Source organism: Bombyx mori, chromosome 13 (genome assembly GCF_030269925.1).
Source record: "Bombyx mori chromosome 13, ASM3026992v2".
NCBI lineage: Eukaryota > Metazoa > Arthropoda > Insecta > Lepidoptera > Bombycidae > Bombyx > Bombyx mori.
This window is the reverse complement of record NC_085119.1, coordinates 9149706-9177044: the sequence shown is the minus strand read 5'-3', so window position 1 is coordinate 9177044 and position 27339 is coordinate 9149706. Positions and strand designations below refer to the sequence as shown.

At 36.6% G+C, this 27339-nt stretch overlaps 3 protein-coding genes across 9 annotated transcripts in view; 2 read left to right on the top strand and 1 right to left on the bottom strand.

The window, feature by feature from the left end:
* The window catches only part of LOC101739787 (bestrophin-4), a 28402-nt gene extending 12308 nt beyond the window's left edge, over positions 1-16094 (top strand). For 2 of the 7 annotated variants that reach the window (XM_038014877.2, XM_062671804.1), the window contains 13 exons: positions 2202-2312; positions 2956-3127; positions 3217-3291; positions 4066-4268; positions 4701-4869; positions 4949-5194; positions 5751-6011; positions 7302-7539; positions 9379-9523; positions 12947-13035; positions 14077-14271; positions 15597-15724; positions 15816-16094. In XM_038014877.2, coding sequence (XP_037870805.1) covers positions 2202-2312; positions 2956-3127; positions 3217-3291; positions 4066-4268; positions 4701-4869; positions 4949-5194; positions 5751-6011; positions 7302-7539; positions 9379-9523; positions 12947-13035; positions 14077-14271; positions 15597-15724; positions 15816-15935 — 2152 coding nt within the window. In that variant the 3' untranslated portion in view covers positions 15936-16094. The remainder of the gene's footprint in view (positions 1-2201; positions 2313-2955; positions 3128-3216; positions 3292-4065; positions 4269-4700; positions 4870-4948; positions 5195-5750; positions 6012-7301; positions 7540-9378; positions 9524-12946; positions 13036-14076; positions 14272-15596; positions 15725-15815) is intronic. The other 5 variants (XM_062671806.1, XM_062671807.1, XM_004927793.3 and 2 more) reach the window with 3 other exon arrangements.
* A 1445-nt stretch (positions 16095-17539) lies between these two features.
* On the bottom strand, positions 17540-20295 carry RpL39 (ribosomal protein L39; the record flags this gene model as incomplete). The annotated part of the gene is given in 3 exon segments (NM_001043786.1): positions 17540-17638; positions 20081-20184; positions 20279-20295. Coding segments are annotated over 3 exon segments (156 nt in total). The 3' UTR covers positions 17540-17589.
* Positions 20296-21572: 1277 nt separating this feature from the next.
* Positions 21573-27185, top strand: LOC101740009 (uncharacterized). The gene is made up of 3 exons (XM_004927795.5): positions 21573-22110; positions 22765-22993; positions 26583-27185. The coding sequence occupies exons 1-3, from the start codon at positions 21860-21862 to the stop codon at positions 26751-26753; spliced, it is 651 nt and encodes a 216-aa protein (XP_004927852.1). The 5' UTR covers positions 21573-21859; the 3' UTR covers positions 26754-27185.
* Positions 27186-27339: the final 154 nt, after the last annotated feature.

Sequence of the window (27339 nt, the reverse complement as noted above, 5' to 3'; positions counted from 1 at the left end):
TTACTGCGCACTCTATGCGTCTGTGGAACTCAGTTCCGCACTCAATCCGTGCAAGCCCCTCACTTGAAGTATTCAGGAAGGCACTAAAGGAGCACTATCTATCGATTTAGTATTACTTATATGTATTTATTTTATGTATTTCATGATTTTTGCGGTAGGCAGCGGCTTGGCTCTGCCCTTGGCATTGCTGAAGTCCATGGGCGACGGTAACCACATGCTCATCTGCCTACAAAGGCAATAAAAAAAAATATATGTACGTGTATGTATATTTTTATGTTATTTATGTGTGTAATTGTGTATGTATATAGTCTGATATAATATTATGTATTAGTGTTTTTATTTATTATTGTTACTATTATTGTTATTGTGTACTGTATCAATAAGTAAATTGATTAGATTGTACTTTTCTACCCACCTATGTAAAGCTTACCTTCTTTAAGAACGGTTAACTGGTAGTAACTCAATTGTTGAGATTGGAACAGAATATCTGGTAGAGTAGTCAAAAATACTAGTTATTTACGGTCCTTTGACCGAGAATGTTTGTCTGTCATAGGTGCAGATGAGCTCACGGTTCACCTAGTATTGAGGGATTACCTGAGCGTATAGATATAGTGAATACAACCACTCAGCTTGATACGTGAGTTCGAAGTCTGTTGTATAGAACAACTGCGTTTAAGGATATGCACATATATAATAAAACTACGTGTCACCAATAGATATCGACGATGCAGTTGATAAACGCTTCAGTAACCATATTTCTCCCGAAGTATACCAAAAATATTAATTAACTGCGACTACCTTGTACACCTCATGTAGAGTTTGTTAACAGGCTCGGCGCAAAAAACGTTTCTCTTCGCTTGAGTGATATCACGGGTTTGGTCGGCTCGGATTTTTTCTTATAATAGACCAATTAAAATATTCCGTCTGTTTTGTTGTACGGCAACTTGGAAATAAAAATATAATAATTCTGAATTTCATGCAGATTACAGATTTCTACATTATTTCATAGTAATCTGTATAGTATAGATAAGTATGTACATACATTTACAATTGAGAGGCTCACAAAATATTTAAAAACTACCAAAAATAAATTGTAATATCTTTATATCTCAATCGTTTATCATGTCTTTATCTTTGTGATGACTAATAACTCGCGGAAGCTTTTAAAACAGCAATATCATTATTTCGTTGATGTACAAAGAACAATTAAAATCGATTAAAATTAATTTGTAAGCGTTATCCTAATACCACATGATGTGTATTGTAGAACAGCGATCGCGTGCAAACATTTGTAAATACACAACAGCTGCTCCCGCTACGAAGTCAAGGTTATTTTAACATCACATCTAAGTGACCAAAAATAAAATTGAATTCGGAGACGCTTATTATGCGTCATGTCATTGTTTTTCGAATGAATGGCCACTCACGGTCATAAAGACAAATAAATTTCACCGAAATGAATCGGTTGCCCTTTTCAAAGGTTTACTTCAAGAAGAAGATTCATTTACCAATTAAAGGCGAAGTAGCGCGTTTTTGAACACAGTTAGGCACCACCATTCTGACTATTTCTGTTGCGACGCAGTCTTTTGATGGATGTGGACCAGGCGTTATACGACTAAAGTCACCTCTCAAGTTGCAATTTATATCCTGATTTAAATAAAGGCTCCGCTAACCACTTAAAGTCAGATGGACCGTGAACTCGTCTGCCTATTTACAGTCATATAAAACGAATACAATAAATTGTAAAAACGTTCGGTATAGTCATATAATTATGGTTCTATTCAATACTTATGGCTAAAATACTACACGAGAACATCTTGACTATAATGTTCGCTCGTGAATAAGCAATCACGGTCATCTTCACAAGTGTAAGGAATCGTCATAGTATCAGTATACGCCGAATACTGAGTAAAATGACGTAATCAACACTGAAACGTTTGCGATAAAGATTCTTATGAATACTAATAGACTGTATTGATGCTATCTCTCATTCAATTAGTATTCATGTAAGTGTACAATTTGTTTTTGACACTATTCGCATCGCGGTTTTAGGATTATCATGCACTGCTTGGCCATCTTTTATCGAGGTTATAATAGACATTACCGTAAATAAACTCAGTCTGCCTTGACAATAGAACATTAGGTAGATGTTCTTACCTGTCATTAGCACGCTAATGTAGTACCCGTTTTCTTGTTTTCAGATGGCGCGGCAGTATATACAAACTGGTGTGGCTAGATCTTCTAGTTTTCCTGCTTTTGTATTATATACTCAATTTAACATATCGCTTACTTCTAGATGAAAATGCGAAGAGGTATTTTATTAAATTGAATTTTAATTATGTACACACACAAAGCTTTTTTAATGTATTGTAATAGCGATTGAGAGCGTAGCAATTCTACCAATGGAATTACGATTTGAAAATCACGGATGTGTAATAAAAACAAACGGCAGATGTCCGTTTTGCATAAATAGTAATTATTAATGTAACTCACTCTAAATATATAACATGCCTTTATTTGATTATTTCGTCGTAGAGTAATGCAATGTAATTGTAATAATGTAATGTAATTGTATTTACTCATACCCGTTCCTGTAGACCGAATGGTAAACAGTCGACGTCGCCTTAAACACGTCATTACGGATCCTCCCGATCCATTAACGGTGCTTTTAGGTACCACAAGCACCGGTCACCGTCCTCGTCGAACCCGTTGCTTGCGACGAAGAGCTCGACGAGTGAATTAATCCATAGACACAGCCCACTGAGTTTCTCGCCGGATCTTCCCAGTGGGTCGCGTTTCCGATCCGGTGATAGATTCTGCAAAGCACTGCTCTTGCTATGGCCAGCTCAAGGAGAAGCTGATATAGCCTCTCAAGGCTATCAGTATAGGGAGGGAAAAAAATTATTTACATAATTATGTAGTTAAATAAATGGAATGTTTGTATTTTTTTTCTAGAACGTTCGAAGGAATAGTGAATTATTGTCATTTCCACGGGAATGTGATCCCTTTGTCGTTCGTACTAGGTTTCTATGTTACTGTAGTAATGAACCGCTGGTGGAATCAATACACAACGATACCGTGGCCTGATTCGATTGCCGTCTTCGTGTCAGCCACGATACACGGACAGGTAATAAAATACAATTAATTAATTAATTTTCGTTTATTGTTAAAGATATCAGTAGAAAATAAACGAGACTTTATTTTTTATTTCGTCAGTCACGATGGCTCCGCTGTTACGAATATTTTGCGGTTGGTTGCCGTTTGCAACGAGCAATGTGCTTAAAAAGAACAGTACGTTGTTGAATATTAAAACATTGTGTATGCACGATCGTTACATATGTATTTTCAGTTTTACATCGCTAGTAGTGATAATTTGAGTACCAAAAACTATATAGAATTATTGTATTAAAAAACATTTTCTTGTTTCCCATTGTAAGTAAATGACCTAACCAATTTCCGTGCAGTTCATTATCTTGCATGTATGCTTTAAGTGTTTTATGACGATGATAACGTGGAAACCTGTCGATTGAATTATGTGTGATACTGTATGTAACGATATACTTACAATCTAATCCATTAGATAACTGAAATTGTCGCATTTATATCTTTAATTGTCTAGCTGTTTGATCACAAAGCAATAGAAACTGTCGGCAAGGTTTTTCCGCAATCGCTGTCATGTTGGATTGCTGCGTGTAATCAATATGCATACATAAGTCATCTATTGTTAAGTAATACATAACTATTCGCATCTACGGTATTTACATAATGTAAACGCAAATAGATACGTAGAAAATGTTTTTATTATAATAAAAAAAATGGTGGTATTGTGTTTCCGTACATTTCTGTTTAGTTTAGATTAGTTAGAATTTAGGTCAAGTTGGATTTGTTGTAAACAAAGGGATAGATAAGATTAACACTTATTTGTCTGTTATATATGACGTTGTCAATCTTTGCATTCCTAGATAATGTTCTGTAAATGATAATCTGTGACGTCATGCCACGTATTAGTCTTTTTTTTTTTTAATGAAAGGACGTGATTAATAATAACATGATTGGAGTTACCAGGATGAACGTGGGAGGTTGATGCGTCGGACAATCGTGCGCTATGTATGTCTCTGTCTGACGATGGTGTTAACGATGATATCTCCAAGAGTCAAGAAGCGTTTTCCGACGCTCGACAACTTTACCGAGGCCGGTATAATGAATGAAAATGAAAAATCAATACTTAACAATATGAATGAAAAATTTCCAAAGACAACGAAGCACTGGTAAATTTTTTGTGTTATATTTCTTTTAGCGATGATAGTGCGTAATTAGATGTCCTTAAAAAAAAAAAGAAGCGGTAGTTTTCCAAATCCATTTTACGTAGACTCCGCAAACATTATGTAATTTGTATCGTGTGTAATTTCATCCATTTGTCAGGAGCAGAAATGTCATTGCTATCTTATCAGTGATAATTTTACATTATCCATGTCAGTCCTAGCTCTTTGAACACTTGATAAAATATACTCGATGTTCCTTGTAGACATTTTGTTTCTATTGTTATGATTTATGTATGTATTATGTCATTATTATTTATAGACGCTGCTTAATGCGAAGACTAGTGCGTTCCAATTCATAAATTAACTAGTTTTTGTCCTGTTCGAATTGCGAGCTATTTACATTCGACTTGTCTCTTTTTATTCATAAACTGGCTTCAGGTTACCAATAGTGTGGGCGGCTAGTATTGTGACGAGGGCCCGTAAGGAGGGCCGAATAAGAGACGATTTTGCCGTTAAAACTATAATAGATGAATTAAATAAATTTAGAGCACAAGCGGGACTTCTCCTCAGTTATGATACCATAAGCGTACCATTAGTTTACACTCAGGTTTGTATGCGTTTCAAAGAAATAAATATATATACATACATAAATACGAAAAAGTTGTTATTTCATTCAAACATTCCAGGTAGTGACAATTGCTGTATACTCGTATTTCATAACGTCTGCACTCGGCAGTCAGTGGGTCGATAACAAAGTGCAGTCTGCTGAATCAACGTACATTAGTAATATTGATCTCTATTTCCCGATATTCAGTACGTTAGAATTCTTCTTCTATATGGGCTGGTTGAAAGTAGCCGAATCTCTTATAAATCCATTTGGTGAGGACGACGATGATTTCGAAGTTAACTGGATAATCGATAGAGATTTACAGGTACGAATATAAGAATTTATTGATTTATTAAAATAAAGGTAGGGTGTCAATTCTACATTGTGACTGACGTTAGAATCCGGTCTAGGTGCTCTTAGGCTCTAGTCACCGTTCTTGTACTCGGCGATTACGACGAAGAGTTCGACGTGCGAACTAGCCTAAGGACACAGCCCACTGAGTTTCTCGTCCGATCCTAGTGGGTCGCGTTTCCGATCCGATTCAGCGAAGCACTGCTCTTGCTAGGGCCAGTGTTAGGAATTCTCCAGAATTAGCCCGTGCGCTTACATACCGATTCGCGCGTACTTGGAACAGCTACTCCCCATAAGCTACCATAGATTAGTTACTAAAAAAAGTAGAGTCCCTCCTATCTCCCCGGGTTCTGTTTCGGGAAGAAATCGAGCGAGAGTGCAGGGGAGTTTGGTGGCTACTGCAATCAGACATAGACTGTAGAGATCCCTAGCCGAGATTGGGATCTCAAATATGCCATAAACGATAAAAGCCGTTAGATCGTCGATTAGCCGTTATAAATGTCTATTGAATCCACCATAAATACGCGCAGGTTTCATACATGATAGTCGATGAGATGCACCATGAGCATCCCGAGTTGGTGAAAGATCAGTACTGGGACGAGGTGTTCCCGTCAGAGTTGCCGTACACGTTAGCCACGGAGAACCAGCGCGAGGAGCATCCGGAGCCTTCGACAGCTCGCGTGGCGGTGCCGGTCCGGCAGCGCAGCATGGTCTTGACCGCGCCCTCGTCTGTCAAGATCGACGAGATGGTCCCCTCCAACACCGTGAGTTACAAGTTCGCCCCGCCAGAGGTTAGAGACGTCGCATTTTTAAGCATGCTGCACGCCCGGAGCTGGAGCTTAGCAGTGTGTCGGTGTCAAGGGTTGCCAATATACAATTTTTTCTCTATTTATCTTTCCCTTTCATTCTTATTGGATTTCTAGTGTGGAACTTTGATATTGGTATTTAAAATATTTTAAGTACATACATATTATGTTAATTATATTTTATTTTTATTAGCATTGGATTAATATCATCGAAAATTTTGGAGTGTGTTGGTGACTAATGTAACCTTGGTAATTTATCTATGACGAAACGAGCGGCCTTACAAAGCGAAAAGAATGAATCCGTTCGACGTTTAGGTGTATATCAAGCCTAAAAAATAATAATACAAATATTCGTACATATCGATTCAATTAACATTTTATTGTAGACAGTACATCATAACTTTGCGACGATTATTTTTTGTGATAAAAACTGCTATGATAAAAAAGAAAGAACAGAATAATCGATTTTATAGGAAGTTATTAAATAAACAATAAAGTACGTATCGAGAATTGGTCGAATAAAAATTAATTTGGCAGCCCTTTTTTTAAATACAACCTAATGACTACATATTATTAACAAAAGTAGTCCACTCGACGGCATGTGACAAACTAATATCTTAAAATTAAGATTAATATCAAACGTAACAAGGCCGCGTAACACAAATTAACTGTTTTTATGTATATCATATTTCAGTCCAATCTAAACGTCTTTAGACAACTTGTAAGCTAACAACCTTGAGATGTTATGTAAATAACCAGTTTTCGTGAAATAAATGCAAATAGCATTTCTATCGAAAATCTATTTTCCTAACAATGTGAAGCGTTTCTTGCATGTTCAACATCTGTTTCTTTTTAACCTTGAACTTAAAGAATGTTTTTTTTTTGTGTATTGTACTGTATTCGTTCTTAATGAGTGATTAATTGTCTAATGTATATTGTTTTAAAATTACAATCAATCGTTTTTCTTATTTGTTGTGTATCCCTGTACGCGACTTTTCTATTTCGATATCTTATTTCTCGCATATCTCTTCTCTGCTAACGCTATAATTTTATAACATTTACGTTTTTTTTTTAATTTAACTATCGAATGTAATAGAACATTCCAGTGTTTCTTTCGAACTTTGTTTAACTATTTATATAAAATTGACTTCACTAATGTATCGTGCAATAAAATTAAATCCAACTAGCTATTGATATTTTTAACCGGGATTATTTTTCCAATATCACTTCTAGCAGAAACAAATTATAAAACGGTTACACATTTTGTTCGTGTAGCAAATTCAAATGAGCGACGACGCGCAGTCTGGCATACACTTCATCGTCCACCGCGGAAGCAGTAAGCGAAAGAAGGAGGAAAGGAACTCTATGGGCTCCTCTAACTCGATGGCGTCGCTACAGCAAACGCCCATGAACAGAACTAATTCTGTCACATCGATGCTCAAAAGACTGTTCTCCAAGGAAGAGCAACGGCAACCGACTACTGCCTCTGTCACTGCCACGCAGACTGATAGCGGTGAGTCGCTACAGACTTGTGTTAATCAAGGAACTGTTTATTCGTATTTTATTGTATCGAGACACGCACGTGAACACGAAGTCAAGTGGTAGATAAAACTAAAAAAGCTCGGGATTCGAAATCGAAATATCGAAGCTTAATAGTATTTTTGATACAGCACGCGATGTAACTGAATCTAAATTCAGGGTCAATGTACCATTTAACGCGGGCGGAATAATATAAATTTGATACAAAGAATTAAAAAAAAAAACATTGTTATTTAAAACCTTGGAGCGCTTACGAAATGGTATTAAAGGATTCATGCAGGGATTCGAAAATAGGGTGGATGGGAGGAGGGGGAATTTGAATGTGGGTGGTGGGGCGTAAATATGAATAGCTGGAATAACCCCCTACGCTAGCGAATAAGTAGGGGGGAAAAGTGAGCCCGCATGGACATCCAGAATGATGGGTGAAACAGTCTTTATACATACAATCGAAACTCAGACTTCATCACTACGTAGTATAAAACAAGTCGCTTTCTCTGTCCCTATATCCCTATGTATGCTTAAATCTTTAAAACTACGGAAAGGATCTTGATGCGGCTTTTTTTTAATAGATAGAGTGATTGAAGAGGAAGGTTTATATGTATAATAGCATCTATTAAATAGTGGAGAAATCAATAATAAATTACAGTTTCCGAAGCGAAGCGAGGGCGGGTCGCTAGTGTCTAATAAAGAGTGTCCACTAATCACCGAATAAGACTTAAGTACGTTCACCAACTGAACAATAAGAACTATGTATTATTAATACACTCCAACAACTTTATTCATTGACCTGTTTTCAATTAACGCTAAATTCAACCTCGCTTCTGAGATGTAGGCGTGTTCCTTGAACGAAGTTTTCCTCGAACCAGTGTAAATGACTATTTTGACCGCCAAACTAGACTTTACCTGTATATGAATGTTAAAAACATAACACTTTAATAGATCTATCAATGAATATGTAGGTAAAGTCAATGTTGTATGTTAAAATCATTGTTTTCCTTTCGTAAAACCTTCTTTTGCGACTATAATGTGTGGATTTTGTCGTAATGAAATCGTCATTAGAAAACAATTGGATAATAATGAATAAGGAATCTTATTAAAGACTAAATTTGTACGTATTTTATTGTCAAACCTCTTTCCTATCATTACAGCGAAATGAACCAATTAAAATCGATCCGCTAGTTTTTGCGTGATAGTCCAAAAAAAACAGGAAAGATACATCACAAATGCTTTCAGTTTTTTTATTTTATTAATACTCGATGACTTCAGATGCGGCTGGATTACGGTTTTACAAAAAAATATACAATTATAATGTTTATGTGTATACATTCCATGTTTCTGCAAAGCATCAACTTGCTAAAATGTAGTTTATCGCGGTTTTGTTTAATATAAAAATGTTTTTGAAGAATCTGTTAAATTATTCCTATACCTTCACTAAATTACTGCAACGATCCCATAGACGACGATTTGTTTGATACAAGTGGATAACTCACGTATCAGTCAACGAATCACAACCAGCCTTTTTTTTTATATAGTCTATATTATTATTTTCTAATTGGTCATTTAAAAACAATAAGCGTAGCATAAAAAAAAACATTTAATTCAGACCATCTTCAGTCCATATGTTGCAAGTAGAGTAATACTTATAACTATGTAAGTAAAATTAAAATTAGCAAAATTATTAAAATCAGCCAACGTATCACGACCAGAAGTTTTTTTTTTGTTTTTTTCTTTTCTTTGGTATAGTCTATATTATTATTTCCTAAATGGTCATTTCAAAAAATAAGCGTAGCATAAACAAATAATAAATTTTCAGGTAACCGTTTCACGATTTCGGCGAGCAACCCGACCTTGAACAAGCCGGCCACGGCGGGCGGCAGCATGAAGATCGCGAATGAAGTCATCGAAGAGGTCGACGAACAGGCCACCATCACGAGTATGGGCAAACGACCCGACAACAGGTACTTATATAATTATACCAAAACTATTTGCGTGTCGCGATTACACCCGCGTTCCAATGTGAACGTATAGATTAGATTTTAATTTGAATTAACATATAAATTATTTAAATTTTTACGTTAAAACCATATGTGTTTAAATCTTTAAAAAAATTGATCCTTTTATCATCATTCTTATGCCGTTCTCTCAGTCACCTGGGGTCGGCGCAACATGTTTTCTCCCTCAATACTCCTCATCGTATACCATTTCTTCGCTCGATCCCCTCTTACAGATATCGTCTTTCACGCAATCCATATATTTTTTCTTAGGTCTACCTATTCCTCTAAAGCCCTCCACATTCACGGTTAAAACTCTCTTAACAACTTCATCGATCCTTTTATGTCATATTTAAAAGGATAAAGAAATATACGTATACAACTAACTAAAAATGTAGAATTCGGTGATTTAATGTTAAATAATTTCTTTATTTATTCAGTTATATCAACAAAGTGATCATCAAAAGTATCGATAAATTGACAAGAAGTACGTGAAAAAGTCAACTCAATTATAGGTACAATCGTCAATGCAATAGTTGACAACAACTTGATATTAAAAAAAAAAAGAATAATTGAATAGAAATATAATGAAATATTTTAAAAAATATGAAATCCAGAAGCATATAAGCGCATTTGACTATATATTATAAGTATCGATTATACATCTCCAACGTGTCAGATACATATTACCAATACGAAAAACGCCAGTCGGTTTTTGTTGCTGTGGATGGGTGGGCGAGTTCACAGTCCGCTTTTTGTTGAGAGGTTGCCGGAACCCATGGATGTCAACCCATAGATGTTCGGTTAGAAGGATGGGACATTATATAAACAAGCAGGATGTTGGTACATATACGTATATACGTGCGAGCGTATTTTGGCATATCGTACCGCCATCATTACCCCTACATACATGTAGAGTATTATGTATCTTTTGCATACATTTTGTTAGTAAGAATTACTTATAATTATATAGTATATATAATTATAAGTAATTCTTATAATTAAGAATTACTTATAATTATATATACTTATAATTATATATATAGTATATATAATTATAAGTAATTCTAACTTCTATAGTAACTTAAAAACCTAACACAAAACTATTTGACTATTTAGTACATTTTTTTCCCAAGTGTCTGCTGCAAAAGCTTATTAATTAGCAGTCCCTCGATCTTACTCAATATGCATTAAATATAAAAATATACTGATAAAGTTCTCCCCCCATAATATAATACTGTTACATTATACACGGCACTTTATTTCTTTCAATACTCTACAAAAAAATACCTTGATAAAATATTAAATTATTTTTAACAATTAATGATACAAAATCAGTATCGTGGTTTCCCTACCAAATTCAAATCCAATTAGCGTAACGATTCCTAAAAAACATTTGATCGCAACCGTAACACAAAAACTAATCGCGGTGAGACCACTTAACATAATGGTTAATGTACGTATTGTCTAGTTGTACACAGTGGTGATACGAGCAGGCACCGACATGGCTGACGGAGAATTAAACCATTCTGTTTGTTTTTTTTTTAAATAATTTTATAATTCAGAATTTAACGGTTATGATTCATTGTATTGTTAAAAACAGTTTCTACATAAAAACAATTTAAACTGAATCGAACCGTATCGAACATAAAATATTCCAAATGAAAAACACATTGAAAAAAAAATTTAAGGAATTTCTGCATTATTCTGATGCAGTTAATACAACGAACCTAATTTACAGATTTAGTGAAGGAATAACATCGTGTAATAAAAATCAAACCCGCAAAATTATAATTTGCGTAATTACTGGTGGTAGGACCTTGTGAGTGCGCGCAGGTAGGTACCACCACCCTGGCCTATTTCTGCCGTGAAGCAGTAATGCGTTTCGGTTTGAAGGGTGGGGGCAGCCGTTGTAACTATACTTGAGACCTTAGAACTTATGTCTCAAACTTATGTCTCAAGGTGGGTGGCGCATTTACGTTGTGGATGTCTATGGGCTCCAGTAACCACTTAACACCAGGTGGGCTGTGAGCTCGTCCACCCATCTAAGCAATAAAATAAAATATCTTAGCGTTAATCAATGTGGTTAATCAGACAGATGTAGAGCTTACGTAATCAAAGCAATGAAATTCTAGGAACGAACGTAGTCACGTCATCAAACGTACGTTAGCTAATTAATATTCATATCCGGGCAATACGCGAAACGCGAATGGGCACATTCCCCTAATAATAAACGACCTCGGAAGTTAGAACGCTGAACTCTCACAAGCTCCTAGAATTTGATTCGTAATTTATCTTCACTTTGTCTCTAAAGGTTGTGGTCAATTATTGTATGCTATTATGTGAATGTATTTTAGATTTAAATGTAGCGTTTTTTTTTCTCCAATTATTTTTTTTATTGCTTAGATGGGTGGACGAGTTCACAGCCCACCTGGTGTTAAGTGGTTCCTGAAGCCCATAGACATCTACAATTTAAATGCTCCATCCACCTTGAGATATAAGTTCTAAGATCTCAGTATAGTTACAACGGCTGCCCCGCCCTTCAAACCGAAACGCATTACTGCTTCACGGCAGAAATAAGCAGGGTGGTGGCACCTACCCGCGCGGACTAACAAGAGGTCCTACCGCCAATAAACAAATGAAGTTTAAACACCGCATATTTTATCGGTGACTTAGTCTTATTCAATTTGTTTTACGTCATAAATCGTAAGGCGTCGTTCGCTACGAAGCAGGAAAACTTACCTTTTGTTAATCAACTTTTATGTTGTTTGTTGTGACTCTGATGAGTAACGAAATATCCTTTTCAATTTATTTACATTGGCCTGAATATTTACTGCAACATTAGTGGGTACTTATACCTCTGTAACTGCTACTGTGGCAGACCTAAATGTATTGGGCCCAACCTTACCACTAATTTATTTCAATTCAAATTGAATATGCAATTTCGAAAAGGGCACATGTCACATATTTTGTCAAATACGTTTTTTCATATACATGTAGTTTTGAGGCTTACCTACACCCATTTTATAATAAATCCTGTAATTTTCAATTGCTAATTAACACTAAAATAGATTTCAAAAGTTAATATTTTAAATTTTACACTGCTTTAGAAAATAATCAGTTTTTTTTCATATTTCCTGAACATTTTACATTTTCAGAGATGTGCCCTTTTCGGAATTGCATATTCAATTAATGATAACACCAACCCCATGATATTATGGAACTACGAAACTATTGGACGGATACAAAAATAGCTTTCACTAATCGACGGCTACAGTTTCAAAATTTTACTTTTAAAATCTCCTGTTTGATATGTATTTGGTACGTGTTCGGACAAAGGCCGACCCTCAACTTTTAGTTTTGCGTTTGCATTTATTGTTTCCATTGCAGGCCGACTGCGATGAGTTTGTTTGCGCAAAAACCTCTCCCGCCCAGTGATCCAGTTAACGTGCCGTCACGAAATTCGAATCACAGCTCCAGTGAGTATTCTTCCAGCGTTTACGACTAATGCCGAAGTGAATCATTAAACGTTATGTAGCGGGTAGTTTACACTAACTATTAACATTTGTTTAGTACGTATTATAAAAATTCATGCTGTTCTCGTGCATTATGTGGATATTTGTTCTTCTATATTGCGCGGTTTGTATTTTTTTTTAAATATGAGAATGGATTATCTATTTGCTGATCAGTATAAAATTTTATATTTTTGCATTATGCACGCAATGTAAATCAATTATCATATAAATTATGTACGTCCTCAGTTTATTGAACATAGATTAAGACTTTCTGCCGTGTAGGTCATCGGTGCCCTGCGTGGTGCACTGAAGTAATTATGTCGATTTCTCTCTTCGATCTTCTTACTAAGGCGCCGGAATATCTACTAGACTCTGGGAAAGACAAATACGGAGATACTAAGAATTAATCTATTTCTGAGACACCAAAAAGACTAAAACATACATTAACAAACAAAAGAAGGTAAAGGAAATCCAGATACTTAGTAACAGAATTCGACATTACTTCAGTGCGTCACGTAGGGTACCGGCGACCTACACGGCAGTCAAAGGGTTAATAAGCAGACTGCTTGCATCAACTATGTCGCCATGCGGTCGCGCTGTATTGAGGAATTGGAAAACATATTTTTCTTTCTTTTTTTTTTCCTACCTAAGCTGATAGCCTTGAGAGGCTATTTCAGCGTAACCTTAGCTAGTAGGTGAGCTCACGGGGCTCAAACCGGAGAGATGCTAACACTGACCCTAGCAAGAGTAGTGCTTCGCAGAATCTACCACCGGATCGGAAACGAGGACTCACTGAAAAGATCCGGCGAGAAACTCAGTGGGCTGTGTCTGTGGGTCAATTCGCTCGTCGAGCCCTTCGTCGCAAGCGACGGGGTTCGACGAGGACGGTGACCGGTGCTCGAGGTACCTAAAAGCACCGTTAGTGGATCGGGAGGATCCGTAATGACGTGTTTTGGGCTGGGAAACATCGTTTTATAGTTGCAATACACGAGGTAATGTTTTCAGAGGAAGACAGTCGGTTGTCCCGCTCGGCGCCGAATCAGTGGGGCGGCGAGCGCGACGACGAGCGAGACGACAAGAGTCCGACGGCGCGCTCGCTCACCGCGCGGGGCTCGTTCGCCGACATCGACGACGAGCGGCGGCCGCGTCTCGACAGCGACGTCGGCGCCTCGCTCAGCGCTGCCGGCAGCCAGACACTCAGTGCGTATCTTCAGACTAGACATGCGTAGTTCCGGACCGAAATAGTTCCTGGAACTATGTTCTCATATGGAACTATATCATTCAATCCGAGTTGTCAAAATTAACATGTTCAGACAGTTCCATTTCCATTCCAAGTGTACTGTTATGCAGGAACTACGAACGCGTTGAACATGACGGACATGCGGACATGATTAGTAGACTTCACGGATCATATGACCTCATGGGTCGTAGTTCGCCACCAAAAAAGAATAGCAGATTTTTATCACGTTCGAAACATAGTTTTGAGTAATGGTAGTAAAGTTTATTTTTGCATGTGCACATTTTTGTCATTAAGAATGCTTGAATGCGTTGCGCGTGAAATAATAAGAGCCGATCGGCTCCGATTGCGCGCTCTTTCTCGCTCTCGTAGCCGACCCGAGCGCAACCGCTTTCAGATCTCTTCCAGCCGGTCTATGTAAAATAGTTGGCGGCTCCGCTCCGGCCAATTCTCAACGTATACGATCCGGTCTATGTGAACGGACCCTTATAGACTTCCGCGGTACTCTGATCTAAGGGATTTACCAAGAATGCTGCTTCTTACTGGTGGTAGGACTTCTTGTGAGTCCGCGCGGGTGGGTACCACCACCCTGCCTAATTCTGCTGTGAAGCAGTAATGCGTTTCGGTTTGAAGGGTGGGGCAGCCATTGTAATTATACTTGAGACCTTAGAACTTGTATCTCAAGGTGGGTGGCGCATTTACGCTGTGGATGTCTATGGGCTCCAGTAACCACTTAAAACCAGGTGGGCTGTGAGCTCGTCCACCCATCTAAGCAATAAAAAATAAAAAATACACGTCTGCGTTTTGTAGTGGTGTCCTACGATAGCGAACGTTTACTATTATTAGACGTATTATAATTATGCAAGCACGGGTACAATAGGATAGGAAAAAAGCGTGAATATGATCTCATTGAATTAATTATAAAAATAATGGCGCGATTATGTGTATAAAATTCGTAGGCATCAATTTGGATAACGCTGGTTTCAATGTATGAATGGTTTAACAAGCTCACAGCTGGAGTGTCAAATGGCTACCAGTCATAAGACGTCACCCAACACAATAGTTTAAAGATCCGGCGATAAAATATGTATGTTGTTATATCATATATAGTATTATATAGCAAATAACGCGACCGCGATCGAGTTGGTATTGTTAATGAGGCATGTCAGTGAGTTCCGATAAAAAAATCTATGGTTCGTATTTGTAGGTATTCAGAATATTTAAAAAAAAAACATGAATAGTATTAAATTGTTTCGATTAAAGCCTATTTCTTACTTACTCCTTTCAGTCGATGATGTGGATGGGGAGGAAGAACCCGATATAGATGACTTCAACCGGCTCAGAAGTATAAGAGAGCAGCACCGAAGAGATAAATATTTACAGAAACTAATGGCTCGGTCTGTTAGTGCTCAACAGGTAATTAAAAAACAGTATTAAACTTCACAAGTCTAATAAAAACGCACTTGGCATTGATAAAATATATATATATATATTTAATTTATTTCAGCGCACAGGCAGTGGTGAAATATTAGACAATGATCTATTGTTAGAAGACCTACTAATCCAATCAGGAGCGTTGAAGAAAGAAGAGAACCATATAAATGGGTCAAAAGAAGACACAACTTGACATAGTATAAGTCTCATATTTACATGGGAATGAAATTGGCGTTCTGAGCCTTTCAGTATTATAAATTGTGATATTGCTAAACCTTTACTGCAAGTACAAGCAATAAATGCTAGTGTTAATACAATTATTTAAAATAAATACCAAACTATTGCTTTATTATGTACCTGTTTTTAATTCTGCCTAAAAAACAGTAACATTTGACCTAGTATTGAAACAAAGCGGCTTTTCAAATTCGCTAATGCTTCGTCTTTAATTTTAGGCAAGTTGAATTATCATTATATAATTTTTTGAAATGATTTTTAGCATTTTGCCAAATTAAATAAGATTTCTGACAAGTGATTGAAGTCTTATTTGCATTCGACCACAAACGACTACTTCGCCGTAAGAAATCAGCCGAAATAATCTGCGTCGCGGCTCAAGACTACACCTAGAGACTAGACTCAATACTAGTCATAGATTATACACTTTATATATTTCTACTAGTACATAAAGCAGGTCTTATATATCTCCTCGGCCGCCTCTCTTCGCCCGGAGGGAACAGATGCCATCACTGCAATGACTACGACGAGGACATGGCGGAGCACGCGCGCTCGCGGTCTTCCCGCTTTCGCGGAGCAGTGCCGTGTTCTCGTCGCGAAGGTAGGACCACGGTAGCCCCAACAAGTCCTGGTAGGCGATACTCGACTTCAGAGAGTCCACCATCTCGCAGAAAGAGACAGAGCTCTTTTTCCCCGGTGATGTTCGCTGCGCGACCTGAGGGGGTCAAGGCTGCGCCGCACACTATCGTAGCTAGCGCGCTGGCACCAGGAGGATGGGACGACGCGTCGGCGGCTGTGGTCCGCGTTACCGTCGTCGCTGGGTGTGCTGTAGGAGGGCAACCCGGTTGAGGGTGTATCGCGTTCCGATCTGGAAAGTTGGTTCTAGAACACCAGCTGCACCGCCCAGGGACCTGACGGTGTACCGTGGGGACCGGCGTCGTTGGTCGTCGACGATCGCCTTGACGACCCGTCAGTCAAGTGTTCTCAGGATAGTGCCGCGAGTCGTGTTGTAGTATTGACCACGGAAACTCGTCTACTCTACCCGGGTTCTGACCTCGGGCGGAGATCGGACGTATGGTGGGGGTTGGTGGGTAGGCATCATCCTTGGGCCCGCGGTCCGCTTTCAAAATCTGCCGACCGTCAAGTCCCACATACCGTGTGCGACCCCTATAGAGGGCCTCTGCCCGAAAAAAAGGCTTTTATTGTTCACCAGAACTTCGTACATAGGCAGGTAATCATTATATCTTATATTATTATATTTAATCTATTTTTAAATACCTATTTAATGTTTTTTAAATTCTTTGTGGACGAGCAGTCTACACGATAGTAAATAGTCAGTCACTTGTAAGTATTAGCAATACCAAAGCCAAGCCGCCGCCTACTGCTAGAAATTCCTTATACCTCGTTTGAAAAAAGACGTCCACTACTTTTTTGTCAATTTTGTTAGTTTCAGTGTCTTTAATAGCAGCTAAATTGATATAAACCAAACAAAAAAAAAACATTGTTAATCTATCTATGTAATATTTCTAAAAAATACTAAAAGTAAAGGTTTAAATAAAATTTGACTTTTGACTTTACAGGGTTTTTATTAGATTACATTTAACACATTCACAAGCTTACAACTTGAGCTTTGTCCTTCTCCAGTGACGCCTCTTAGCGTTATATCTGAAATAAAAAAAACGATTGAAATGCATTCATATTAAAATCATAATAACATGTATTATTAAAGTTTAATGTCACATATTTAGCTATATAGTCATGCACTAAAACTAATATTAGGTAGATGATCCAAATTAAAACCATTATTATCATAGTCATTATAACATAGTTATAACATTAAGATTAATTTTGGTTTTCAGTTTTCTCTTTTGACCTATACAAAAAAAATTTAAATGCTAAATCTGTCAGTAATCACTTAAGAGTTTCCCTTGACAAACAGAGGAGCAAAAATACTGAACTATTTTTAAATAGAAATGGATGTGTACTGAAAATTTTAATCCTAATTTGTTGTCAATGTGATTGAATTATAAATCCTTCTTTGTCACTAGTATTTTTCAGTTATCGTGAGTTGTACACAACTAAAATTACTACAGTAACTCCATGTGAAGTCACTTGATTTAATGACTAATTCCCTAAGGGCCTAAAGCGTCCAATTCCCTTGGCTTTGGTGGGTTTAGCTTGTCTCCCATACCATGATACACTCTATATAGCATTACACCCTCTCAATAACAACCACAATTAAGTAATAATTGTTGGATGAAGAAGATGAGAAAGATGATCCTGAGCCTCCAATGAGCATTAAAACTTTTGAACCAGCTAAAGTATTGGCAAAGTACTTTGTTTATCAGTTGCCTCAATATCGTAAGATATGAATAAAATAAGTAAAAAAGTACAATAAAATTACTGGGACAGTAAGAAGTCAGGCAAAACAACCTGTGTTCAAATAAGATTGTTTTTATGTACATAATTACTAACACTACAATAGTTTGAAATAAAGTTTTTTTTATAATTCTGATTTTTCTTCTTTCCATTTAATGATAGCATCCTATGATGCCATAAAATGCATAGTCCCTCCAGTGTCGTTATATAGTGTTTACACTATATTAATATTATTTTCTCACATTTCATATTTTAATTTTAATTGTTATTTTAAATACCAATTTTTGTGGACATGGTTGCCAAGGACATTCTTTGTCATTGGAATAATGTGCAATTTTTTTTTTACTACTTGGTTGGACGAACTCACAGCCCACCTGTTGTTAAGTGGTTACTGGTGCCCATAGACATCTACTACGTAAATGCTCCATCCACCTTGAGATATAAGTTCTAAGGTCTCAGTATAGTTAACGGCTGCCCCACCCTTCAAACCGAAACTGCTGTCTATAATTATATCATCAATTGTTAATATTGTTAATTGTCTATAAAGATCCTTTCTTGATATTTAAGGCTTTTTGAACACAGAAAGAACTAAGGTATCTTTATATCATCGTCTGTCGTCTATTGAGCACCCACCCGGATTCCGAAGGGTTCGATTGTCATTTTAATTGTTTTAGCACTTCAACAGGTGAAAGGTTATTCTTTCTACTCTTCAGGTTTTATATCAGCAACAACCATATTATTCAGAATCGTTTTTTTAGTATTTGGATTTTTTCTATTCCCTATTTTAGGTAAAAAAGTAGTTTCCATATCAGATCAAAATAAGCAACCACAAGATACATTTAATTACGCCAAAAAAGCAGCAGTGTCTGGATATTCGCTTATTGACCTCCTAGCATAATTACTAACCTAAATGCACCTTAAATTGTCAGATTGATCAAGAAATTGAAACTTTAAGTAAATGGATTTGGAAAATAAAATGATTTCATTATATTGTTTTTAGTCTTTTTTACAACACATTTAACATAAGAAAGCTAGGTACTTATTAATGAAATTAATAAAAAGTTATTAATGAAGAGTTTTCTAGTCACCAGACTGAGCACTTTGTTCAATCATGTGTGTCACTCATAAATATTTACCTACTGGGATATAGTCCAATCTTAGTGAACTCATTTTCTAAGACTGCAGGTTTAGTTCTTGATGTAGGTAGGTACCTAATGTTGCTGCCGAGACCTATTTTATAGCAGTAGAACACGCAAGTCAACTTTTCAGACCGGTTGTTTATTTTGTCAGAATAGTGACTTTATATTACTCAATTTGTACCAAGAGAACTAAAAACTAAACCTTGCTCGTTCACGAAGCCCGCTATAGAAAGCAGAGGATTAAATACACTTGACATTGGCGAAATCTAAAAGGAAACGCCATAAACCTAAGAGATAGATAGATAGATAGAGAACTAAACCGAAAACACGAAATACGAATTAAATTAATAAATTAAAAAGCAAGAGTCCAGTACTACATACTTCTACACAATAAAATGGAAAATTTTCTATCTGTGCGGCAGATCTAAACACCTGGTTTTATATTTACCAGCATACTTAACCTCCAAACAATTAATGTTAAAATTATTAAATAATGATAATAATGTAATAAAATATGAATAAATAAGATGTTCTGCACTTTGGATAGGTAATTAATTGGTGCTGTTGTAAGAACTGAATAATTACTTACCGAATAGTGTTTCCTGTGCGCATCCTTACCCACTGAGGAATGGGTCTGTTTTGTTTCAGCTTTTTGGCCAATTTGCGCTTAATAATAAACGTCTTATGGGCCGACTGAAACATCAATCATGAAATTAAGATAAATATATTCCACATTTGTAATTAGATTACAGAGATTTTTATAAATATTCCCAATCCCAATACTAACCATTTTGAACAATCAAGTTGTCAAAACAAAGTGAAAGAATGTTGCCAGCGTTGCTTTAATTTTTTTTAAGGGATTTTATGACCTGGTAGCTAAGACCTTTAAGTCATGTCTTATTTTAATTTATATTTAATTTATTTTTATAAAATATGATAATATGGAGTGAAATGAAATGAAATTGTTGGAGTTTGTATATTAAATGTAATGGCAGGCAACACTTGACACTTGATTAGATTTCGAATATTAGAATTATTTTAAATGTTTAAAAAAACAGATCATTGTATTCTCGTAAGAAAATGTCAGTACTTCTCATCTAGACACGGCAAGAGAATCATGAAATAGTTTTATAAAAAATATAAAAATAATAATTGTATAATGGTGTAAAAGTGTTCCAGCAATCTGCAATATAATTATAATGAAGCAGTTGTGTTTTTAAATAGCCCCTCATCACCTACAGAACCCAATCCCCTCAAATTTAACCTTCCAACAGAAATGAAAATGATTAATTTGAGAAATTAATTAACTGCGATGAAATTAAATAAAATGAGATGAGACAATATGGGATGAAATATAATCTCAGTAAAATGGTGATCGCTTATTAAGATTTTTTCAATGGACTTTTTGGAGGATCCCGAGAAGTTACGTCCAGCGGCTTTGTTTCATTTTTCCACATTTGTGCATTTTCATGACTTTCAAAGATACTAAGCAGTTAATAAACCACCGTTATTACACTTTTAAACCTGAACAAACACTAAACAGACAAAATAAAACAAATCGCACAACATCACACCTTGTGTTCCCGCCAAAAAGCGACGGTATCAATATACCACTGAAGTTTTTTTTTTATTGCTTAGATGAGTGGACGAGCTCAGAGCCCACCTGATGTTAAGTGGTTACTGGAGCCCATAGACACTTACAACGTAAATGCGCCACGCACCTTGAGATAAAAGTTCTAAGGTCTCAGTATAGTCACAATGGCTGCCCCACCCTTCAAACCGAAACGCATTACTGCTTCACGGCTGAAATAGGCAGGGAGGTGGTACCTACTCGTGCGGACTCACAAGATTATAATTTTGCGGGTTTGATTTGTATTACACGTTGTTATTCCTTCACCGTGGAAGTCAATCGTGAACATTTGTTAAGTACGTATTTCATTAGAAAAATTGGTACCCGCAGGCGGGATTCGAACATCGGTGCATCGCTACATACGAATGCACCGAACGTCTTATCCTTTAGGCCACGACGACTTGAATTATGAAATTTAAGGTCTGTGCAATATCCTTTTCCATGTGTCAAATGTCAAATGACGTTTAAATGTCTGCCTTTATCTTCAATTAAGTCAAAAAATATTTACATTATTAATTTGCTTTTTATTTTGACTTACCCCAAAGAGAATCTAGAAATCAGTGAAACTTACGAAACATTGGGGTGCAGTTTTTAATTTTAACAGATTGTGTTTTTTAAATTGATAATATTGATAAGAGTTAAACAATTACCTACTACATAATAATAGATGTACATACATCGAGAATAATATTAAATATATACCTATTTTATTCAATAACGTGTTGATTTTGTGGCGCTATGAATAAATACGCAGTGCTATTTAATTTAAAAAAAATATTAGAATATCGACCGGTTACCACAATTATAAACGCAGAAGGAAAAAATGTACCTAAAAGAAAAAACTTCGAAAACAGAATTACCTTAATTGGTACAGACAATTCAGTTAGTATAATAGATTTAAAAAATGCCCAAAATCTATCGGTAAAACGTGAATTAAAACTTGTAAAAGTTCAAGATGTAGATGTAAAAACTAGACGGCCAATTTACAAGTAAGTATGAAAATCGTGATTTTTAGATAAAATCTGACTATCAATTTTTTTTAAATTATAGTTACGACAACGCACAATGTACTGTACAATAGAATTTTTGCACCTGTCTTATATAGTGATGTATCCATAAAAAACAGTGCTAAGCAAGTACACCCTATCATGTGATTTACTCTTCTGGCCCAGTATTTTGCTTTCTATTGTTGACTATGAGTTGATGACTGTTTCCATGATGCTTGGGAATTCATATTCATATTTATTCATTTGTGGTGAGGCTTGGGGGAGGCTAATGTCCAGCTGTGGATGTCTCTGGGCTGAAAGAAAGAAATGTAGATATTTAGGCTCCAGAAGTGACGGTTGATTTTCTTCTGGGTCAAATGAAGGTCATTAATGGTTGATATAATTGCTTAATTAACCTATAATTACCAAGACCAAGCAGAAGAGGCCCCAAATCACTTTATAATTAGATGTTAGAGACACTACATTCCGAAAGCTGCTCACCCACCTTGGCTAAAATTTTAGTTGCATCAATTGCATCAATTGCATTTCAAGATTTATTTTTGAAGAAAAGACAATGTTAGTCCCAAGCACTTTAAAATACACAACTACGTTGTGTAAGTACGAGAACAATTATAATTAGCTGCCTTTTATTTTTAGGCTGATGACTAATGCAGAATTTCACGAGGAAGAACTTGAAAGACGGAAAGAAAAAAAACTCGCTCGGCAGAACAGTTCAGTTAAAGGCCAGAAATTGATGATTTTGTCATCAAAAATATCTGAACACGATCTAATGACCAGTGTGAGAAAAATGGGAAAATTAGTAGAGAAACAGTATGAAGTTAAAGTAGTTTTAGCAGGTGAAGGAGGACAATCCTCACAAGTATTGGTGCGTACATAATGAAGTAACACAGTTAAATAGTTTGACATTTACTTAAGTCCTAGACATAACTACTTTTACAGTTTAATCTTGTCTTTGTTATGCTCAAGGTGTTGTGAGGCTAGTCTCCTGTGACTGAAAACTGGAAACAATAACATTGGAAATAAATCAACGACATTAATAAACATGAGAATAAACTCAAAAAGTAGTTTTAATTTTTAATAAGTAGTTATTACTTACAAGTTCGCTTCACATATGAAACTACCTGATTAATGTATTATCCTACTCACAAATATCTATGATCTGTTAGAAAACAGTAGTAATTTTTTTTATTAATTATTATGTTACGGGGGGTGGTGTAAAAAGGCTAGCAATGAAATGCACCCTGCTAGCTAACAGACAGAGAGGCTCTAGCGACTGACAGATGGCGGTATAATCACTGATAATAAATCATATATAAAATAACATATCAGGACATGGGCAGCAGTAGGCCCTAGTGATGGGACACAGAACTGCAGTCACCAACACGCCGGTCAAGCGTGGTGAACCATTCCATATGCCAATGAACAAAGCAGAAAATTAAAGGCTCACAGTCCCGCTATTCATGGTCAGCCGAAAAGGTCACGGAGGGCCAGAGGGTGCTAAAAATACCGCAGTGATATCTGGTTGACATAAACGGCGGTACCCCTGTGTGTGTAATACCCGGACATTGCTAAAAGCTGAACATTTCAAAGGGCTAAAGACAGCATATAGAGCACAATAAAATGGCATATTAATGGCATAGAGGAAGAGGAGGAGAAAACCTCAGGAAACATTATTTTCTATCAAGAAGGATCTCAGAATATTAGCTGGTTCACAAAGTCTTTGTCAACTACATGCATTACGGAAGTCAGTGACGCGGTTTGCGTATCTTGTAGTAAAACTCTAATACATACGCTCCTTCATTGACATACTCTGATGAAGTTTGCAGGGTGTTTTAAGACGATATCGTAATAACCATTGAACGCACCAAGAGAACCTCCGAGACTCATTATATCGCAGTGACGGGGATTTCGACGCGAAAGCGGTAGTACAAGATTGCGGAGAACCTGTATTACGACCCCATGGTGTTGGCTCTAGAAACTTCCATGAGCAAAACGAATCTGCGGCACTCGAAGTTGTGTCAAACTACACTGGGCCAAATTGTTCAGTTAGGCAGGACCAACTTCGAGAGGCAAGCTCATAGGCGGATACAATTCGAATGGGTTGCGTATGTGAAACTTTGCCATATCTTTGTCTCAGAATTCCTGCAATGCTTAAAGACAAAGGTCTTCAACACTTGCGTGCTACCGGTCATGACATATGGCGCTGATATTGATCGTAGGTCTAGTCCGGAGGTTCAAAGTCACTCAGCGTGGTATGAAATGGGGTATGCTCGGAATTTCTTTGATGGATGGAATTAGAAATGAAAAATTCCATCGAAGAGCCAAAATAACCCACATAGCCCTAAAGAGTAGCAAGCTTAAGTAGCGCTGGGCCGACGGAGCAGGCACGTTTTGTACTGGAGACCACGTACCTGTAGACACAGCGTTGGGCGTACCCCTACCCAATGGAACGATGACTTGGGGCGATATGCAGGAAGAGACTTGATGCGGAAGGGGTAGAACTATTTATTGTGGCGGACTATGGGAAGGGCTTACATCCAGCAGTGGAAAGATACAGGCTGATGATGATTATTGTCACTTGTACGTAGACTACTTTTCGTATTAAATTTTAATAAGCTAGGTCAGAACAGTGAACTATGAGGTACCATATAAATATATTAATAATTATCTTCGAAATTATATTTTAGATAAGATTTTTGCTAACGTAAATCCATATTGGTGGTATCAAACAATGATATAAAAGATAAGAATAAGATTCACTTTACAAAACAAAACTTGATTTAGTAGATTTAAGAGCGGGATCGATACTTTGATCTCATGGATCATGTTACAAAATAATTTTGTTGCAATGTATGTGGCGTTTGGTCTAACATAAACTACTCGTCTAGACTAATAAAAAACTTCCCATCAGTGGCGAACTGTACCATCTAAGGTTGGTGGTACGATCATTAGATGGGCTCTCAATATATATAAAATTTTGAATTTATACAAATGTAAAAATTTACCTTACTTCAAGTTCGTAGGCCCGTGTCATTTTGACCAGCCCTGCCGCCTTATAGTTAAACTACTGCACAGTAAAAAACACACGTCATTACGGGTCCTCCCGATCCATTAACGGTGCTTTTAGGTACCTCAAGCACCGGTCACCGTCCTCGCCGGATCTTCTCAGTGGGTCGCGTTTCCGATCTGGCAGTAGGTTCTGCGAAGCACTGCTCTTGCTAGAGCCAGTGTTAGCAACGCCTCCGGTTTGAGTCCCGAGAGCTAACTTATAAGCTAGGGTGGCGTTGATGCTGGAGTCATGGTCCAGACGGCTGGCTGATCCTTCGGCTGGTCGTAGGACCGTCGAGGCGATTCGCCCGGTCCTTGTGTCCTAAAAGCTTCACTTTCCCCCCTTTGCCTTTTCATGGGTTCTGTCTCATGCGAGGTTCGGACGCGGGTTGTTGAGCGACAGGAGGTTTTAGTCAGTTCGACTCCGACATGCCCCGCCCTTCATCCCCAGGGGAGGGCGGAAGTCCGGCGATTTCCTCCTGACCAAAAAAAAAAAAAAGGGTGGCGTTGATATAGCCTCTCAAGGCTACAGCATAGGTAGGAAAAAAGAAATAAAAAACGGGCTATTTGAGCGAAATATAAAACTGTTGAGCCCTGATATATAAAACAAATACTGAAGCTTGTAAGGATGTACAGAATATTATTGATTGGGAGCGCCTTAAATTCATATTTGCTGCAGCAAAATATGTTCCTAAACAATAAAGCTGTATATATCGAGGGGTGAAATGCTATTTGGTTTAAGCGACCTTTTTGCGGTTTTACAGGAGGGCCGGGCCATTTAATAGTTTAAATTTGGGAAAAATATCATAACAAAAAAAACCTTTTCAGCTATTTGAAGTGAGTAAATTTGATTGAAGTTCAATTAAGAACATCGAATAGTTGATGCTAATACCAAATATAACACAATTTTAATTATAAAGATAAATGTCGCGTATTAAGTGAAATGTCACTTAAACCAAAGCCTTTCACCCTTCATTATGGTCATTGATGAACCTGACTAGTGCACCACGGACTCGGAGTTCCCAGTCAGTCAGTAATTTTGTTTAAGATATTTTGTATTTGCGATCTGGTTAAATTTATTCTCTTCTTCCTCCAGTCGTGCTCCTCGTGTATGAAGGTCGTAACCACCACCATTCACGATGTTGTCATCTCATTCTATCTTCAGCTACTCTGAGAGTATCATAGACTCCGGTGTAGTGCGGATCTGATCAGACGAACGCAATGGGCAGTGGCCCCGAGATCTTTTTTCTTCAACATTTTTTTTCTAGAGACTATGTTTTCCAACTTCCGTAATATTCAGAAATCTTTAGAATAGTATTTGAATAGTTGTATGATTTTGACTTCGGTAGTATAAAGTTAATATTCGAGACTATTCCCTAATACATATTTAACAATTATTTTTTCAGGAAAATATATACTCAGTAATAGAGAAAAACACCAAATCAACAGCAAGATTACTACAAAAGAGAAATAAAGGTAATAGTTTAAAGTTTCAATTGCTTCCATTGAACAATGGTAACATGGAAGCATCTCAGTCAGATAATTCAGAAGATGGAAATGACAAAGGTCCGCTATGACTAGCGATGTTGATATTATTTATAATAATAGCAAAGTATTTTTTACTTAAGGAATACTTAAAAAAGCAGAAAAATGAGCTCGTCACTGAAGTTACTGCAAATAAGTCTGAAGAAACTAGTACCTTGTCGGAATACAAATGTGCAAATTGAAATGAGAAGGAAATGAACACCTGAAAGAGTATTTGTATTTTTACTTTATAAAATAAATAAAAATACATTAATCTGTAAAATTAAATAATATTTTATATTAAGTATTTTTAACATTTATTTGGATGATTTGGATGAGGCATTTTACACAATATAATATAAATGTTCATATCATCTTAGTTCCGATAATTTAAACTGTTTCTAATAAATTATAATTCATTTATGAGTTCAAAATTTGTAAGTGGATTATTTGTTGAGTTTACAAAAAACGTTTCAAATTTTTAACATTGTGTTTTTTTGATTTTTGCCCCTATATTCTGAAATAAAACGAACCCGAGGTGAATGAGAGCACATTATTACACTATATTATTTAACTTTAATCACTTGAATTATGTATTCTGTTTTTTTTTTTCTTTCCTACCTAAGCTGTTAGCCATGA

Excerpts from the sequence above, each read along its gene's own strand:
- LOC101740009 (XM_004927795.5), top strand. The coding sequence starts at position 21,860 with ATGAATAAATACGCAGTGCTATTTAATTTAAAAAAAATATTAGAATAT. Across the intron at positions 22,111-22,764 it reads ACTAGACGGCCAATTTACAA|GCTGATGACTAATGCAGAAT; the intron begins GTAAGTATGAAA and ends TTTTATTTTTAG. Across the intron at positions 22,994-26,582 it reads GACAATCCTCACAAGTATTG|GAAAATATATACTCAGTAAT; the intron begins GTGCGTACATAA and ends TTATTTTTTCAG.